We start from the raw sequence: 17,849 nt of genomic DNA on the forward strand, positions 1-17,849 counted from the left end.
TTGTTTTATTTTTTTTATTAAACGTAAAAGTACAGAACACGTTAGCACAGTACCTTAGAAAACGACCAATTAAAAGACGAAAAATAAGATATGCACGCTGATTTCATTCTATACTACTGAGATCTAGAAAGTGATTGAATACTACAGTAAATCCGGAATGGTACTATGTATTGGTATATCTATACAGTGTCAGAACAGTCAAAAATAAAAACATTATCTCCCCTCCAATGTCACAGTAGAGTACCGACTAAAGACAATCAGCAAGACTTATCAAACCCCAACACTTGTTTTGATGAAAAATTATATTCTTTACTTAAAGCAATATACCCACAGAAATAAGTCATAGAAATAATCAAATGCTCTATTGTATGTTATCTACATTGTTAAGATAACATAAGATTTCACAGAAATTGTGTCTAACACACAATCAATTATTCACTGGTCTCCATAAAAGCATAATGTACTACAGGTTCCTTTGACATGAGACACAACAGGAAAACAAGAAATACTATCGTGAGTTCAGCAAAAATTACAAAACATCACAGGAGTATGACAACTGCAATTCAGAATTTGCATTATGAGTAAGGATTTTGTACTCTGTGTTTTGAAATAGTTAAAATCTCTGCATTACACAATACATAAATAAATAAAGTTGACTTTTTGGTCTTCAAATGACTGTACTTGTGTGTGATCCTTAGGCATGTATTGATGAAACTGATGTATTTATCTGTTTAATTGATACTGAATGAAGACTTATTTATATCTATCCAAAGTTAACAATTAGCAACTCAAAAAGGCCACTACTCATTGTCAGGCTACAATAATACACATAACTATTCGCACTGCAAGCAAAACACTCTCTCTTTCACTCTATGTCAAAGCAAAGGCAAATGTCCAAAAATAAACAAAAAAATAAGACAAAACAAAATCAACAGAAAAATGTAACACTCTCTGGCCAAATCTTGAAGACAACTACAATAGTCACATAAAAAAATTGTTGATTTTATGTATGCTTGATTGTTTTTCGTACGAGGCATTGTCATTGCTGACAAACAAATGTTATACCTTAGACCCTGAACGATAATTACCCATAGGTAAAAACCTCCCATGTCCTCTTCAGACATTCCAGGTCTATCTGTAGGGTGGTACATATTTATGGTTACACATAACAAGGCACAGTCTCTTGAGTCCGTTTGTCTTAAAGATTTGTTGAATTATTTTTGATATAGCTTTAGATCAAAACGAGATTCCCCTCAAAGCCCTCACTGTCGTTGTCGGTGAGGAGACGCCTGGCACATCTACAACATGTGGAATTCAGTGAGTATGGCTGGAATATCACATAAACAGTGGCAACCAACCCCTTCGACTGTCGGCTGTTTGTTGATGAACACTGGTGTGGTCAGGGGAAGCATCCTACATCTACTACTCTGTTACCAAGGAAGTGATGTCGTTGTGTTCTAAACAGCAGAGAGGTCCATGCGATTGGCTGAGTTGCTGCTCTTGTCCCAGGTGTTCATCTTGGTGGGAGACAATCCTTCCTTGTTGCCATTCATCTAATGGAGAAGGAAGTGAAGATCATGGTCATCTTCAGTTCAAAAGTGATCGTGTAAAATACAAGCTGGTGCAAAAATGGCCCAACATGGCGTTTAGTTGTGAATAACTCACAATGTCAGAGTTGAAGGGTTTCACGTTGATGTTGCGGATGGAGCTGCTGGTCAGAGACCACACCTTGGTTTTATGTTTGAAAGCAGCTCTGACCTAGAGCAGAAAGACACAGCCATGTATGAGGACTAAGGAAATAGATCAAGGAGAAATGGGGAACCATGTCAGGAGGTTAACATACCTCAGAGTTCAGAAGACAATGAAACAGGAAGACAAAGAAGCCCTTTAGGGAAAACCAGACACAAAGTGAAATTTAAATCATTTCTGCAGATTTTTTTTTTTTTACATAAATCACTCATTGCACAGCTCATCACATTCACATAATACATTTAATTTTCCATCCAACACATATAGTATGGTTTTTAATCTCCAATGAAATATAGAAAATACAAAACACTGTGTCTCTCAATGCAAATGGCCTTACCTGTAATGAGTTGAACACAGCAAACATATAGAGGAATAACAGCGAGTGTGTGTTAAATGACAGAACTCCGAAGATCCAGGAGATGCCCAGGATGGGTAGGAGGACGGCCACTGCCTTAGCAGTCAGCCTACACACACACACACACACACACACACACACACACACACACACACACACAGACACACACACACCACTGACAACCAAGAACATTGTACGACAAGTCTTCAGCACAGTTGTCATTCTGGTGCTCAAATTATAACTGAGAGAGGCTCACTTGACAGCATTTGCGTCTCCGTGAACCTTGTAGTTCTCTGCACTGATCCGAGAAATGATCCTGGTCACAGATATTAGAATGCCAATATTCACCTGTAAAAACAAGACCAGGTAACCGGCATGAATGTATAATCATGTTTTCATTTCGCAGGGGGGATTTGAACTTGCCTTCTATTTATCTGCAGTCAAAACACTCTAACATCTGAGCTTCACAAATCCCTGTCATTGAAGGTCTGAATCCAGAGCTAGCAGGGCCTGGTTGTTCTCCTGGTTATCATAGTGATTACTCACCACTATGACAAATAGTGCAGGTGCAACAAAAGCCCAAATGGCTCCATTCTTCAAGGACAACCAGCAGCTGTTCGAGTGAGACAGAGAAAAAAAGAAATATTTTAAGGCCTATTGTGCCCAAAATGTGTTCATTGTTTCATTCATAGCATCCGCTGTACTGTATTAGTATTTGTGTTGCCTTCACAGGTTCGTATAAGCCCATTCAGCACTCCTCAACTTACTTATCAACCTCTCCGTAACTGTCCAGGGCTGACGTCATGGAGACCACACAGATCACCAGTGGAGAGCCTGGAAGGAGAGGGGAGATGTGGCGCAGAGTGAAATGAATATGCCTCATAAAACAAACGGGCGGAAATCTGGGCCTCTGATTGCTCATTTCCTCGAACAAAAGAATTTCTTAGCCACGCTTTCATTCGTTTCTTGTTTCATACGTTCAAATAGTGTGCTGAGTTTCCTCAGCATGCCAGACATTGACAACAACAATTAAACTGCTGGACTGACAAAGGAAATTGAGGACAAAGGGTCAAGTGCCGTTTTCACAGCTAATAAGAGGAGCTGTAAATGCAAAAATGACTGTGGTTTCTCTCTAAGATGTCTAACAGCTATAATTCCAGCAGCTGGACTGCCATCCAGCGCCTAATTTACTGTTGGCCACAAAATGTGAAATTACTTTGGCCAAAACAAAGGAAATGATAAAACCAGGATCTTATTTCCAGTAATCACTGCAGCATGTTGAGCAGATCCAGTGTTCCCAGGCAGGCAGCCTGACTCAAGTGCTCCCCTGCCTGTCCACCCAAAACCTAAACCTATCAAATCTGTCCACCCAGAGCTTAAACCTATTAGATCTGTCCACCCAGAGCCTAAACCATCAGACCAGAGGCCTGGGACAAGCACACCAACTCTAGAATCCATCAACTCACTCTTGAAAAACCAAGACTTCAGTGCATCAAAATCCACAGATAATATTTATGAATCCACGACGTTAACATGTTTAGTGTGACATGTATTTAAGCCACTGACACAATAACAAAGGGTCAGTGTGCCGTCCGTACCCCAGCCAATCCCGTAGTAGTAGAAGTGCTTGCTTCCCTCGGAACCAAACACCTTGATGACCATGCTGTAGAGGTGCAGACCCTCCACCAGCATCCAGGCAAACGCACTCAGGAAGAAGAAGTGCAGGAGAACAGCCATCACCTTACAGGGCAGCTGGGACAGGGTTCAAAGGTTAAATTATGATGTCAGCCCTCCCAAACATGAATGTACTTCCTCATTCCAGTCACAGTTTGTGCGTCTGTGTGTGTGTGTGTGTGTGTGTGAGGCCTACCGTGCCTGGCTCAAAGCGAGCGCTGATGAGCAGCAGGATCTCAGCCAGCAGGATGGCGCAGGACAGGTTGGCGTGGATGTGGTAGCGCTGGTTCCTGATGGTGCTGACTGACCTGCAGCACAGAAGGCCGGCAGCCAACCAACACGAGCAGAATATTAACATGAATCCTATCAGCTAGATTAACTGTACATGCACTTGATGTACGTGACATGTCATATCAACGAAATGATACAAAATACAATCAAAACCATATGGAAATGTAACCTGTAATGACACTCATCAATGAGAACCATACTTGAACTGTCTAGGCATACTCACGACAGGACAGCGAAGGTCACTAGTGTGATGGTCAGACACAAGATAGAGATGGAGCACCCAGTGTAACCAATCACGGACAACGCCACCTGGTGGGCACTGGTGAGCTACGTTGGAAAAACAAAAACATCCAGAACAACAACAACAAGTGTCACAACTCCGAAAAGGACACAGAACAGTCTGTAGCCTGTAGAGAAAGAGAGAGAGAGAGAGAGAGAGAGAGAGAGAGAGAGAGAGAGAGAGAGAGAGAGAGAGAGAGAGAGAGAGAGAGAGAGAGGATGCTACACTTATTGGAGACATCCATGACATACTCGAACACGTACTCAACAACGGTGCACTTGAGCACAAAAAGAAACGTGAAACTCTGTGACCCACAGGTGGCGCTCAAGTCCCAGGACTCGCTGAGGGGGGATCTTCCAAGCGAGTCAGCTCTGAAACTCCACACATTGAAAGGCGTTCAGTTCAAGCTCCCTCACTGTGTTTATGGCATGGCATGACTCCCCAGAAGGCAGTGAGCCACTGGTATCATCATCCAGCTCCCTCTGACCTGGTGCAGCGGAGTCCAGCCAGCAACAGTGCTGTGTCGGAGCCAGGAGTGCCTGGCACTTGGGAGGTTTACATGACTTCAAGTGGCCTGAAGTGTTTTTACACACGGTTGTACGTGTGTAAAAACACGGGGGGGGATCTCTGCCTCACCGTTTGAAAAACGACAGAGACGGGAGGAAACTCTCGTCCTTGACCTTTCCCGGGGTCAATGTGAGGTCACGCTCTATCTCCTCGCACGCTGAGTAACGCTGACATGTGGTGCACACACACTCACGTCTACACAGGACTTCCTGTGACTTGTATGGCCGTGGAATGAAACTCATGAGCATCGCATAGCTCAAGATGGAGAATAAGCATTGTCGAAGCGGCAGAGTGGTCACGGGTCACGTCAGTCCTGTCTGCGCGCACACGCCGGCGTGTTTGCGGAGGTTATTTTAAGGAGCTGAGGTTTGATTCGACATTAACTCCCCGAAACGTGCCTTGTCATTAGCAGGATGGAGAGATCGTCGCTTTTCCAGAATAGGGACGCGTGGGACGATTCCCCTCCTGGCCACTAATTAGAGACCGACTGCAGGAAAGTATAGCATCCCACACAGCAGTGCAGCTGAGACACGGCTGGGCAAACCCAGCAGCCGAGATGGTGCTCTGTTTCTATTTCAGGGATTGTTGGCGGCCGCACTCACACAGACCAGAGCATTCCTGGCCGTTTGATAACAATGGGAAACTGAGTGGATGCTTCCTGGAGTGTCTCTGACCTGAGCGTTCATCCGTTCTCCTTTCCTGACGTCGGGAAAAAATAACATTATCATAAAGGGCATCGGATGTGATTTAATTAAGCTGGTGAAATTTGGTGATAAGCAATTGAGAGAGATGTTTGTCTTAGAAGTTGTCTAAAAGTCCCTGAGACTACGACTGTGGTCTATGCAGCTTGGACCATAGCGCCATGTTAGAACCTGAAAAAAACACGCACACTCAATTGTGGCTATCCATATCAATTTCCTATTAAACCACAATTAAGACCAGCGTTGTTCCTGTGCAGGCCTACCAGAAAGAGGAATGCTAGGCTGTCAGGCCGCTGAAGGACCACTAGGTGGAGGGTTTACTGTGTGGTCGACCACTGGCTCCTGTCCAACACACTCCCATAAATGGAGTCCATCCCCGGGGAGGCAGGGCGGAGGGGAGAGGACCCCACTGCACCATGGTGGCGCTCTGGGAGGGAGAGAGATGGCCCTTACCTTGATGGGCACCACCTGCATGAGGATGGCAAAGTTGGTGAGGTGGTTGCACAGGCACACGGAGTAGGTGACGTTTCCTGCTGAGCGCACGCAGCCCTGGTTGGACCACACGCCTTCCTTTGAACTGGAGGAGGAAGGACACACGGAGGGAATCGGGCCGGAGGTCAGGCCATGGACTCTCTTATCATCCCTCTCAGAACCCCGAAAGAACATCAACAAAGATTCTTCCAGTGTTAAGGGGTGTTAAAATGAATTAGGGCAATCCCAGGAATTTTGTGGAAGGGATGATAACAACCGGTTTTGTTGGAATTTAATGTCGAACAGGCCTGTCAAATATTTCACTTTATCCTGAACCACAGGGCGAAGGGGAGAGGGAAAAGGAAGACATTTCACTCCAACTAAAACATGTACAGTGCACTGATTTATGCTTTTTAAATAGTCAAAACATCGGCTCCACTTATCACATTTCTGTGTTTTTGCAGAAGGTTGCTGCACTCCCCTGCTCAAGACAAACCAATTAACTTGAAGTTACACCACACTCCATATCCTTCCCAGATGTATGTGTCGCAGGAAAAAAAATGGCAAAACAATCTCTGACTTAATTAATTCTCATGTACCATTTTCAAGTAAAACAATGAATACAATCTGAACCAGGGAAACGTAATCTCTTCTCTGGGAGTCGTAGTTTATCTTGACACTTCAGACCCACCTGTAGTCCAGGAAGGCACAGTATAGGAAGACTTGATTGCTCTGGTTTAAGGCCTGATCTTGCTGATCCTTGCTCTGAAAAGAAAGAAAAGACAAAACGATACGTACATCAAAACATGATATTTCACCTACTGTATTCTACCTGTGTCACAGGGAGGGATGGTACTAGCGTAGCATGAGAGGTAGTCATTTAACTTTGATTAGCCTGTTAGGAAATAGAGGGTTAGTAAGGCAAACAGGCATGGAGTCTTAAAGATCCAAACAAGAAGCTTGCTTTTCGTGACTTGAAGTTGGCTTCTCTTTCATCCATAACATTAACAAGACCATTAGAGTAGGCAATATAGCACTATATTATATTACTATACTATATTATGGCACTATAGTAAAAATAGAACTCTTCTCTGGACTTGGAAGAATGAACCTACTCATTGCATTAGTCTCTGACGTTAAATAACAACACTCTGCTGGTGCTGAGAAGGCCCATAAACATCAGAAGATGTTTTGTTTTAACTAGCTAGCGCAGAGCAGTGCAGAGAGAAAGCCACTCGCAATTCACCAAAGGTGATTATTACATTGACTGAGACTCCCCACTGTCTTAAAGCGTTTTATTCGACTCTCTCTCCAACTCACTTTTTCCATGTAATTCCTCAAATGAGATTTGGAGGCCCAAGAGACAGTGACTAATGCCTAAAGGCTAGGAATGCAATAATTAGGGCTTGGCCTTGGTTTTAGGTTAAACCTCTCTTCTCTGTGCATAATCTGCCCTTGTTGGAACACAAAGCTTTCATGATCTGGCGAGGAGCATAGCACATCTAAAGTGTAATCTCTCGCTGTTACTACATCCTTCACGGTAAAATGGGATCAGATAAGACACGTCAACTCTTATACTCTCATTTTCCTTTGCGAAAACTTGAGTTTGACCTCCAGAAAAGGTTAGCTGCCACATGTTTGTGTCCTGTTTTCGCTGGTCCTAAAAGCACCCCTGTAAAATAAAAAAATGAACCAATCAGAGAAGCGCGGGCACAACACACGTTACCAATCACACGTCACCAACGTTGAGATGAGGGGATGATAGGACCGAAGGATGTGGTAAGAGGGGGGGGGGGGGGGGGGGGGGGGGGGGCACGACAGGAAGAGAGGAGCACACAACACGTGCACCCCATCACCCTGACCAGACGACCAGCTCTGAGGAGCTCTGAGGAGGTGTGGGTGAGGGACCCTCGGGGGGAGTTTACTGGACCCTGTGGGGTTTAACAACTCCCAGTATCTTGTTAGGTGTAAATGAAAGCAGATGAGGGGGGGGGAGGGGGGGGGGGGCGGGCAGGGTCTCCTTCCACCAGGAAACATAGTTTGTTTGTTCTCCACAGTATCGAAACACTTTGAAGCCATTATACGGTTTTAAAGGAAGACTTATGATTCACAGTAAGAACATTTGTGGGGGGGGGGGGGGGGAGGGGGGGAGGGGGGAGGGGGGGGGGGGTCTGATTAGATGTGGACTGAAAGAGCAACAGCCACATGTGTGAAGCATGTTATTGGTGGAGGTTTGCCCTGTGGTGACTCCACAGTTGTGACACGTCCACTATGTGTTCTTTGAGCTGATATCAGAGGAGAGCGATGTGGATCAGAGAGTCCCTCCTCAGTGTTAGAATTCCACTGGTATGTGCGTGTGTGTGAGTGTGTGTAGGCATGTGTGCGTGTACACGTACTGTATATGTGTGTATGAGTGTGTGTATGTGTGTGTGTGTGTGTGTGTGTATGCTACTACTCTTTGCTCCCTGGTGCCCTGAAGCCTAACAGTCTGCCAGGGAAGTTCGAAGCGTTCCAGCTCTTTATGAGCAACAGAGGTCCAGCTAACACAGCCTTGGAAATCAGTTCAAACTCTGCGAAAGAGACGGTTGGACAGAGGGGGAGAGAGAGTGATGAAGGGGAAAGACAGAAAGACATCCAAAAAGACAAAAAGGAGAGAGTGAGTGACAGAACAAGAGTAAGAAAAAGAAAAAAACATTGAGTATGCACGGCAAGGTTATGTCAAATGAACGGCACACAATCACTATACATAAGAAGTCTTGAGAGACCCGTGCCATTAGCCATTAAAACTGGTCCATACCGTGAACAAACTCAGGCTGAGGTGCATCTAATCCTTCTGCGAAATAAACCCCTCAGAGACTCAAGTTAATGTTTACACTACTCTTTGGGGGGGAACAGGGTATATTTCAGCTGCCATGACATCATCATTACACGCCCATCATGTGGCAGTGCGTTGTATAACAACATTTGGGGAGATTCTGACTTGTGCTTCGGGGATGAGTGGCATATGATGGTGATTAACGGCAGGCCCCCCTTAACCACCCCTCTCTGTCGTCATGGTGAAAGAATGGTCTTCGTGTGTTCTCTGCCAACAGGAAAAACACTGGCTGTGGTCTGATATTTCTATTCTTGTAATTCAAAGCAAATGTTGAGCTTTCTCTGGTTAGTGTCACTGCTGAGCTGGTCAGCTAGGAAGGCAATCGAAGAATCCTGAACGTCTGAATTGACAAAAGCGATGGAGGGAAAAATACAAACGCAACCTGTAACACACAGCATCAACCGCTGGGCAAGCCTGACACGACAAACACAGCAGTTAGAGTCAAGTCATCGAGCTCCTCTTCCCTCCCCTCTCCTCTTACAGATGGTCTGTGATAGGCCAGCGAGGGGTGGACAGGGCCTCAGTGTGGAGCAACTGACATTACAACACACTGACATGACAGGCCTTTTTCAATCTCAAGACACCAGGCTACTCTCCTCCAAAGCTAATCCTGGCCACAAGTTCTCAAGCATGGAACAAGAGGAGAGGGAGGAAGCGAGCCAGTGTCCAGACACAGACACGTGGCCTAAGCCGTCTACGGTTTCAACACTGACATCCCAACACTGGCACACTGGCACGGATTAAACAAGAGCGCACGAAATACACGAATCCGCCCGGCACTTCAACCAACCCACACCCTCCAAACAGCACCACCAAAAAGTGGTCTCCGCTCCACAGCCAAACACCCCCTCATACGCAGTCCTGCACCACCACAGTGACGCACAGCCAGAGGCCTGGCAAGGCTGTGCTCGTAGTAAGGCATATTTTAAGAGCAATGAAGTCTAAAAAAAGACTATGGTCCGTCTCCATTCAAAAGCATGTGAAATCACAAATACACTACAAATGCAAAAACAGAGTGAGCTATAGCTGTTTGTTTTTCCCCCATCCACATACTTTATATTAGCTGAGTATTTGCGGCCAAAGCAAGACAGGGCATCCTTAAAAGAAAACCCTTCTTCTAACGACACTACTGTCTGTAGACACAATGAAAACATTCAGACAAAACCACACATAAATCACAGTGACAACCGTCGCTGCAACATCCAGGTATACATCCAGTGTGGTTATAGTATAGCGTAAAACATTACATTGAACACAAAATAGGCCATCTCCCCACGGCAACATTTACTGTTGTTAAAATGATCCCTGGAAGGAAACAGTTTATTGCCGTGTGTCTGGAACAAGCCCACAGAGGTGTAGAGAACACTGGCCAGTCCAACAAGCAGAGGAGAGCTGAGCTCCACAACACTGCAAGACATCACCAGCGCAGAGCTGGTGACGTGTGTGACCTGGGACAGACCAGGACCCCCTTCCCAGCAGGACACAGGGGCCAAGGGGACACTTCCTGGAGGGCTCCAATAGGACCCCCAAAAAAACTAGAATTCAAACTCCTTCCTGGAGGGTTTAGGTAGGCCGTCACAAACCCCAAACTGCCCATCCAGCACTTGGAGCATGAAGGGGGGGCGTGGTTTCCTACACTGTAGCATCCACCAATAACAAGGAGAGCTTCCAGGGACGGCAGCGGGAGGGACAAGTGAGATGAGGATGCCGCTGCAGAAAGAGGATTGGACTATAAAAAGGGGCGAGACTCAGGGTCTTGATAGGCTAATAGGCTAATAGGCCCCGCCCCCAAGACAAATGAATGGCTCACAATCATTCACCATGGGTCTGGTCTCATTCCTGGAGGGTTTCCCGCATGGCCCAAAAAAACGGATGATCCAAACTCCCTCCTGGAATGCAGGCTTGACAAACAGGTAAAGCTGACGACAGCCACAGTGATGGGAGACACAGACACACGAGGCCATGTGGAGGAACGATCGGAGCGGAGCAGGACAACACCTCCGGCCCTGGGTGAGGTCAGGGTGTCGGGGGAGACGCAGGAAGACTTGCAGCTGTGGTGTCGGTCAGAGCTCCTGGGTGGAGGATGGAAAACAATCGCCTGTGTTGACAGGCGTGAAGGGTGTGAAGAAAAATGAAGCCAATTAAACACGAGAAATTATAGTTTTGTGACGATAAGGTTGAGGATCTGGAAGTCCTAATATGTTGCAGCCTTCCTGGTTGCAAAAGCAAATAGTGTCGCTACATGGGGGGGTTTTCTCCCCCAGAAACAGTGCTCCATTTTCGATTTACTTGGGAGTTAAAATGATAAATTGAAGCTCCTTAAGATGACCAAGAATCCAACCGATGGCACTCAATGAGAAAATTGATATTTTCTGTGAGCTGTGCACTCACTGCACTGGATAGGATTACATAAGTGTGCAAAGCACGAGTATCATCAACTTATTTTGCCGCAGGAAATGAGAAGGAAGCTTGGGTAGATTTAAGGAAAGCTATGAGGGGAAGATGGAGAGGAGGAGAGGAAAGAGAGAAGAGATGCAAAGCTCTTGGCAAAAGGAGGATAGGAATAGCCAGACCTCCATCTGCAATTGATCAGAGTGTTGGCTCAAATGTGTGTGTGTGATTGTAGAGGGAGACTCGCCCACACGGGTTAGGTTGGGTGTGTTCTGGGAGTTATAAAAAGACAGGCTATATAGACTGCTTCTATTGGGGCACACAGGACTGATACCAGGTCTGGTTTATGTGATTAAAGACTTTTCAGGTATCAGATTCTAACAGAGTCTTTAAAAGATTTAAATCATATTGTCAGTTTGCTGATTGATTAACAACGCTGTCACCTTTTTAGGAGATATTCTCTCTCTCTCTCTCTCTCTCTCTCTCTCTCTCTCTCTCTCTCTCTCTCTCTCTCTCTCTCTATCTCTCTCTCTCTCTCTTTTTGTCTCTCTCTCTCTCTCTCTTTCTCTCTCTCTCTCTCTCTCTCTCTCTCTCTCTCTCTCTCTCTCTCTTTTGTCTCTCTCTCTCTCTCTTTCTCTCTCTCTCCCTCTCTATTCTCTCTCTCTCTCTCTTTCTCTCTCTCTCCCTCTCTATTCTCTCTCTCTCTCTCTCTCTCTCTCTCTCTCTCTCTCTCTCTCTTTCAGATAAATCCTAGTCTCATGTGTTCTTCCTCATCCTTTTAACATCCCCAAAACTGCCCATCCAGCACTTGGAGTATGAAGGGGGGGCGTGGTTTCCTACACTGTAGCATCCACCAATAACAAGGAGAGCTTCCAGGGACGGCAGCGGGAGGGACAAGTGAGATGAGGATGCCGCTGCAGAAAGAGGATTGTACTATAAAAAGGGGCGAGACTCAGGGTCTTGATAGGCTAATAGGCTAATAGGCCCCGCCCCCAAGAGTCATGGGTCATTTAGAACTCTGCATGTGTGGCCCGGTGAGAAGCCCCTGGTGCTCCTGTCGTTCCTGCTCTCGGTTCCCCGGTTCCCCGTAGGGGCCTTTCATGGAACCGCTCCTCCAACACACACACTTTACGAGCCTGTTAAGTCAGGTCCTGCCTTGTCAAAGTCTTTTTTTTATTTTTCTTCTTCTTCTTCTTCTCTCTGTTGTATTCTTTCAATTTTTAACACTAAGCAACAGCGGCATGCCTTGTAAAATCACTCTTTCCATTTCTTCACTTCATACCATTAGTGTGATGCTCTGAGGAAGGAGGTGGAGGAGGTGGCGGAGGAAGAAGAGAGAAGGAGGCATTGAAGTACAGTAGGTGGAAAACGAGTGGGTTGAGGAGGATAAGGAGGAGGGAAAGAATGGAAGTCAAAAGGCTTTTTTATGTTTATATTAATGTTTAACTACAGACCCTGGCGACCCCCCCCCCCCCACACACACACACACACACACCCCAACGCCAAACCCACGTCGGACCCAGAGTCATAAATCACAGCTGGAGCCAGGGCCCAATCAGCACCCCAGCAGAATGGCGTGAGAAAGCCTGCAGGTCTGATAACGCCAAGCCAGACCCTTGGACCTGCTCCTCCAGACCCTTGGACCTGCTCCCCAAGACCCTTGGACCTGCTCCTCCAGAACCTTGGACCTCCATGGCGTCACCTGGGACTGATAGAGCACAGACAGCCAGTCAGCTGTAGGACCCAACGACGAGAGGACCCGCACAGATGTTTGCTGAGGCTGCGAGCTCACAGGACATCCATCACTGGTACGAGGTCACACACACACACACACCAACGGCCATTTAGGTCTAGTCACCCCTGTGAATGGCGCTGCCCTGCACAAGGTCAATGTCAGTCATTAAGACAGATGACACAATCTATTCATGCAAGAATACACAAGGAGTTGATAAATGTCCTCGTTTTTTTCCTCCTGCTCGAAGCGCAGGTGTCATGTGCCAGATAAGGGAGGTGGATGAGCAGAGAGGTTTGTACCGCTACTGTGCTGCAAGACCTGACACTGGATGGTTGATGCTAGCGGAACCTTAGGCCCCGTAACCATGGCAGCGTGAATGGAGTTAAGAAAGTTGGTGGAGCGAACAGAGCTATGTCTCTGACACGGTTTCCCTCGTTCGAGTTTTAATGAACTGACTGGCTGTCTGTCTCTCACAGGGGTCAATCACAAATCACTTGGTCCTTCGCTGTCGACAAGCACCACAGGCGACCGTTTTGGGCAGAGAGTAAAGAGGTTCATAAACAATGATGGGAAAGGTCCTTCACATGCTGTGTGTGTGAGCATTTGTGTGTGTGTGTGTGTGTGAGTATCCGAGGGCTCCCAAAGACATAAAAATTCCCAAAATAGTCAGTCACTTTTTGGCCAAATCCATCCACGGCCCCACAACAGACCAGTAATAGCAAACTGACTTATTTAGCTCCGTGTAGTCGCAGCCAGTAGTAATGCGTGTGGTATGCAACTTCTAAATATAAAACCCACCCAAGCTATATTGTATCTAAGCCCTAGACATATTGTCTTAAGAAACCTCAAAGCATTCTGGCAGGTGATGCTGACCAGGTCACCTTGTAAAGCGAATAGACCCTCTATTTAGAGTATGTTACAAAATGCTCAACCGTTAGTGGGAAAGGGGGCTCAGTGGTTCTCTACTTCACACTAGAGGAACTGTACAGACAGCCAAGATGTCAAACTTTAATGAAAACAAGTTTGATCAACATGTAAAGTATTAGAAGGAATCCTGCACACTTCCATAACAAGAGATATTCTAACTAGTCCTCCATGGTGTCTGCTAAAACAAACACAGTAATCACTGTCACAGGAAGCAAGCCAGATCATTGTAGCATAAACATTTATTTCTCTAGGGTAAATGGAAAACAAAGCCGTAACCATGGTTTCCCAAAGCTGCATGGTTTTCATTTATGCTTGTGAGCAAAGCGGAAAAATAGAAATCACCTTTGATGGTGATTCAAGTTAATAGATGGCAAATGTTTCAAATAGTCCTGAAAAGACCAAAGTGATGGTGTAGTATAAATCTGAATAATGCATGTGGGGTCAATTTTGTTAAAACAGATAATTCTATTGGACCTAAATCTCTCTTACGCCTTTCTGTATTTATAAACTGGTTACACGTTTTATAAGTTAACTTTCATCATGAGTTTCAAATGTATTTCCCATGGAAAACTGGCAACACTTGCTCTACTAAAGCCCTGCCACAATGGCAAAGTCAAATGTTGTTCGTAAAGTAAAATTATTGTTCCTTTCAAAATGCCCAAAGCCCACAGTTCAAAAATGCCCATAATCACTTGTCGTTTGGGAAGCCGCATGCTTTGTGGAGGAACGTTTTAAGGGGCTGAGACTAATGAAAACAAAAATGTCCTGCTTAGTGTTGGTGTGCGGCCAGCTTCTCAGTCCCAAGCCTGTAGAAAACACACTTCCAAAAGGGAAGCCAGCTCAAAATAGAGCTGATGGATTTCATATGCGGTGATGTGAGACCTCTCGACTGCCCCTCAAGCTTCTTCACTCTGATAAGGTACTGTTCCCACACCCAACAAGTGAGCTGGCCTGTTCTAGGAAGTCCCCGGGACAAGAGCATTCCAGACATAACAGGTCCACTCTGAAAACAGGAGGGGCTTTTAGACCAAGATGATCTGCGTTGTTGTGCGTTCCTGCATCTGCATGTGTTGGTGTTTCTGTGAGCTGGAATGTGTGTGGCCGTGTGTTCACGTGTGCTTCTGTGTGTTGGCGTGTGTTACGTGTTCTGGTGTGTGTTCACGTGTGCTGCTGTGTGTTGGCATGCGTCGGTTCGTGTTCCTACCAGCACGTGTGTGAGGACGATCTTGATGAGCGGCGCACCAGACAGGTTGACCGCCAGGGCAGGCGACGGCTCCACCTTTAGGGAGATGAGGAAACTGGCCACCTGGATCTTGTGATCCTTGAAATCAGATGCCTCGTTGATCCTGAGAGAAGAGAGAGAGAGAGAGAGAGAGAGAGAGAGAGAGAGAGAGAGAGAGAGAGAGAGAGAGAGAGAGAGAGAGAGAGAGAGAGAGAGAGTCACTTGATGCTGGAGCTTTGTCTACACAGTGGTGTCACCCCAGTCTCCCCACAGTAGCAGCAGAGTGGGACTGTGATCCATCTGTCACGTCATGAATCATCCTGCCAGTAGGGGCTGTTATTGGGGAGTGTTCTCGGTCAACAGGTAGGCTGGTGGTACAGTCGTGGAGGCAACACCCTCCTATCATGAAACAGAGAGGTGTTCTCACCAGCCCAGTAGGGGCCCACTATATAACAACCAATCCATCACAAACTAACTCCACAACCGAATGGAGAGTAAACAGACATTGCCTCCCCTCCCCTCCCCTCTCCTCTCCTCCCCTCCCCCCCCATCTCCAAACCACAAGAAGCGACAGATAAAACCCTTACTTTGCTTGGTTTTCAATTTCTGAATAAACCTAAATGGGATATTTTGAACGTTTAAAAACCGAGCGAGGGGCAAACAAATTAGGAACATAAGAACATCCTTTGCGGCAGATGTGAGCAGAGAGGACAGGGGGGCCGGTATCAGGCAGGGGGCTGATGGGAGATAGGGAGTTCCTGCTGATAAGACCAGGCCCCAGGCAGCCTCTGTCATGGACTTCATGAAACAGGGGCGCCAAGGAGCCTGGGGATGGGAGCCGACACACAGGAAGTACTTCTGGAACGTTCCGTGCCGTAGCATCTCAACTGTTTTCCTGAATGGTGGTATTTCCTAATTGCGGTGACCGAAAACTGTTGTTTACAGAGTATCCTGACTTGAATCTTAAACCAAAGCGGATTCGTAGCATCTATCAGAACGAAGGAGGACTGTCGAAGCCCACGACATTTGCTGTAGTGTAAATGCTGAGTCATTGTGCTTTGGATTTCAGCTCAATCCATATCCATACATGTACAAAAGAAATCTTGGTTTTTGGGACTGGCTGGGATCAAAAGTAAAATGCTGATGTATCAGGTCAGGAAATGTTCCTCCCCACTTACCTGGTTGTGAGAGGATTGATCCCTTTGTAGTAGCTGTGCATGTTGTGGTAGAAGAGGCCGACAATAGTGGTCTGAGCTGAGGGATGAAGGGAAGGAGAGAAAGAGAACAGTGAGAGGTGAAGAACGTAGAGCACGGGTTTGAGAATGTGTTGAGGTGCCGCTAAAATGCTCACAGGGAGGGGAACTTTCATTAACGCGGCTTCGCTGCCTCAGGTTATCACAGGGGGCCTAATGGGAGAACTGTGTGCTTACACATGGGTGTGAGGGAGGGAGGGAGGGAGGGAGGGAGGGAGGGAGGGAGGGAGGGAGGGAGGGAGGGAGGGAGGGAGGGAGGGAGGGAGGGAGGGAGGGAGGGAGGGAGGGAGGGAGGGAGGGAGGGAGGGAGGGAGGGAGGGAGGGAGGGAAGGAGGGAAGGAGGGAAGGAGGGAAGGAGGGAAGGAGGGAGGGAGGGAGGGAGGGAGGGAGGGAGGGAGGGAGGGAGGGAGGGAGGGAGGGAGGGAGGGAGGGAGGGAGGGAGGGAGGGAGGGAGGGAGGTGCGTGTATGCTACGGGAAATTATGCAAGTCACACAGCCATGACTTCAACAGGCCAGCAGGAGGTCTGGGAGTGTGCGTCAGTGTGTGCTGTGTGTGTGTGCTGTGTGTTTGTGTTGTGTGTTTGTGCTGTGTGTGTGTGTGTGTGCTTCCTCAGGACTGACGCACCACCTTGTCCTGTCCCTCCTACTCTGATTGAGAGTAAACAATGCAGAACAAATCTAGCTATACTCTGTGTAAAGGTCAAAGTTAAAGTACAATAGATGTTTCCCGTGGACTGGAATCTGTTATCCCCAGAGTGGTTCTACAGATCAATTGGTGGCCAGTTAGTCTATCAAACTTTCCCTCAGGAAGACAATAAATATGGACAATGCTAAATCCATCTGCATCCTTTTATGATGTCTTGGAAGCGCCCCAGCCAGAGAAAAAATATTGATTTGTAACACTTTCTCTGAACTTAATTGGGATATAAAAACCTCTACTTGGTGCCTTCTACACAGTCAGCCATGTGCTCAGACCCACACACTTGGTTTTCAGTCTCCGGTTGCCAGTACTAACATCTCTGTTCCATTTCTGATAATGGTGTTTTAATAGATGATTAAAAACATATTTTTTTTCAACTGTTAGTGTAGCAACGCAGTGCGTTTGGGGGGCCAGTGTAGCCAAGGGAATCTGACCCGAACACAGAGTCAAACACACACAGGTTTAATACCCACAGTAATTACTGCCTACTTTTCAGAGTATGACAGAGAGGGCGTTAAGTAAATAAGTGAGCTCACTGTGTATGTTACAGCACTCGTTCTAATGGCACAGTTAAGTTGGGAAAAACTGTCCCGGAAGGAATGGACTGTGATCTTTCTATTTTTTTTTTCACTTTTCGCTCTAACTACCATAATACAGA

At 46.5% G+C, this 17,849-nt stretch overlaps 1 protein-coding gene across 3 annotated transcripts in view; it reads right to left on the reverse strand.

Annotated features, from left to right (window-relative positions):
* adgrd1 (adhesion G protein-coupled receptor D1) overlaps window positions 1–17,849 on the reverse strand; it is a 24,886-nt gene continuing 7,037 nt past the window's right edge. For all 3 annotated transcript variants that reach the window (XM_084690831.1, XM_084690830.1, XM_084690829.1), the window contains 14 exons: window positions 16,417–16,492; window positions 15,221–15,362; window positions 6,780–6,853; window positions 6,071–6,194; window positions 4,293–4,396; window positions 3,975–4,086; window positions 3,703–3,856; window positions 2,872–2,938; window positions 2,651–2,717; window positions 2,361–2,452; window positions 2,087–2,213; window positions 1,844–1,885; window positions 1,666–1,758; window positions 1–1,553 (listed from right to left, as the gene is read on the reverse strand). In XM_084690831.1, the coding sequence (XP_084546957.1) occupies window positions 1,458–1,553; window positions 1,666–1,758; window positions 1,844–1,885; window positions 2,087–2,213; window positions 2,361–2,452; window positions 2,651–2,717; window positions 2,872–2,938; window positions 3,703–3,856; window positions 3,975–4,086; window positions 4,293–4,396; window positions 6,071–6,194; window positions 6,780–6,853; window positions 15,221–15,362; window positions 16,417–16,492 (1,370 nt within the window). In that variant the 3' untranslated portion in view covers window positions 1–1,457. The remainder of the gene's footprint in view (window positions 1,554–1,665; window positions 1,759–1,843; window positions 1,886–2,086; window positions 2,214–2,360; window positions 2,453–2,650; window positions 2,718–2,871; window positions 2,939–3,702; window positions 3,857–3,974; window positions 4,087–4,292; window positions 4,397–6,070; window positions 6,195–6,779; window positions 6,854–15,220; window positions 15,363–16,416; window positions 16,493–17,849) is intronic.

The sequence above is a fragment of the Hypomesus nipponensis genome, chromosome 24, assembly GCF_054491055.1.
Source record: "Hypomesus nipponensis isolate SF chromosome 24, ASM5449105v1, whole genome shotgun sequence".
Taxonomy (NCBI): domain Eukaryota; kingdom Metazoa; phylum Chordata; class Actinopteri; order Osmeriformes; family Osmeridae; genus Hypomesus; species Hypomesus nipponensis.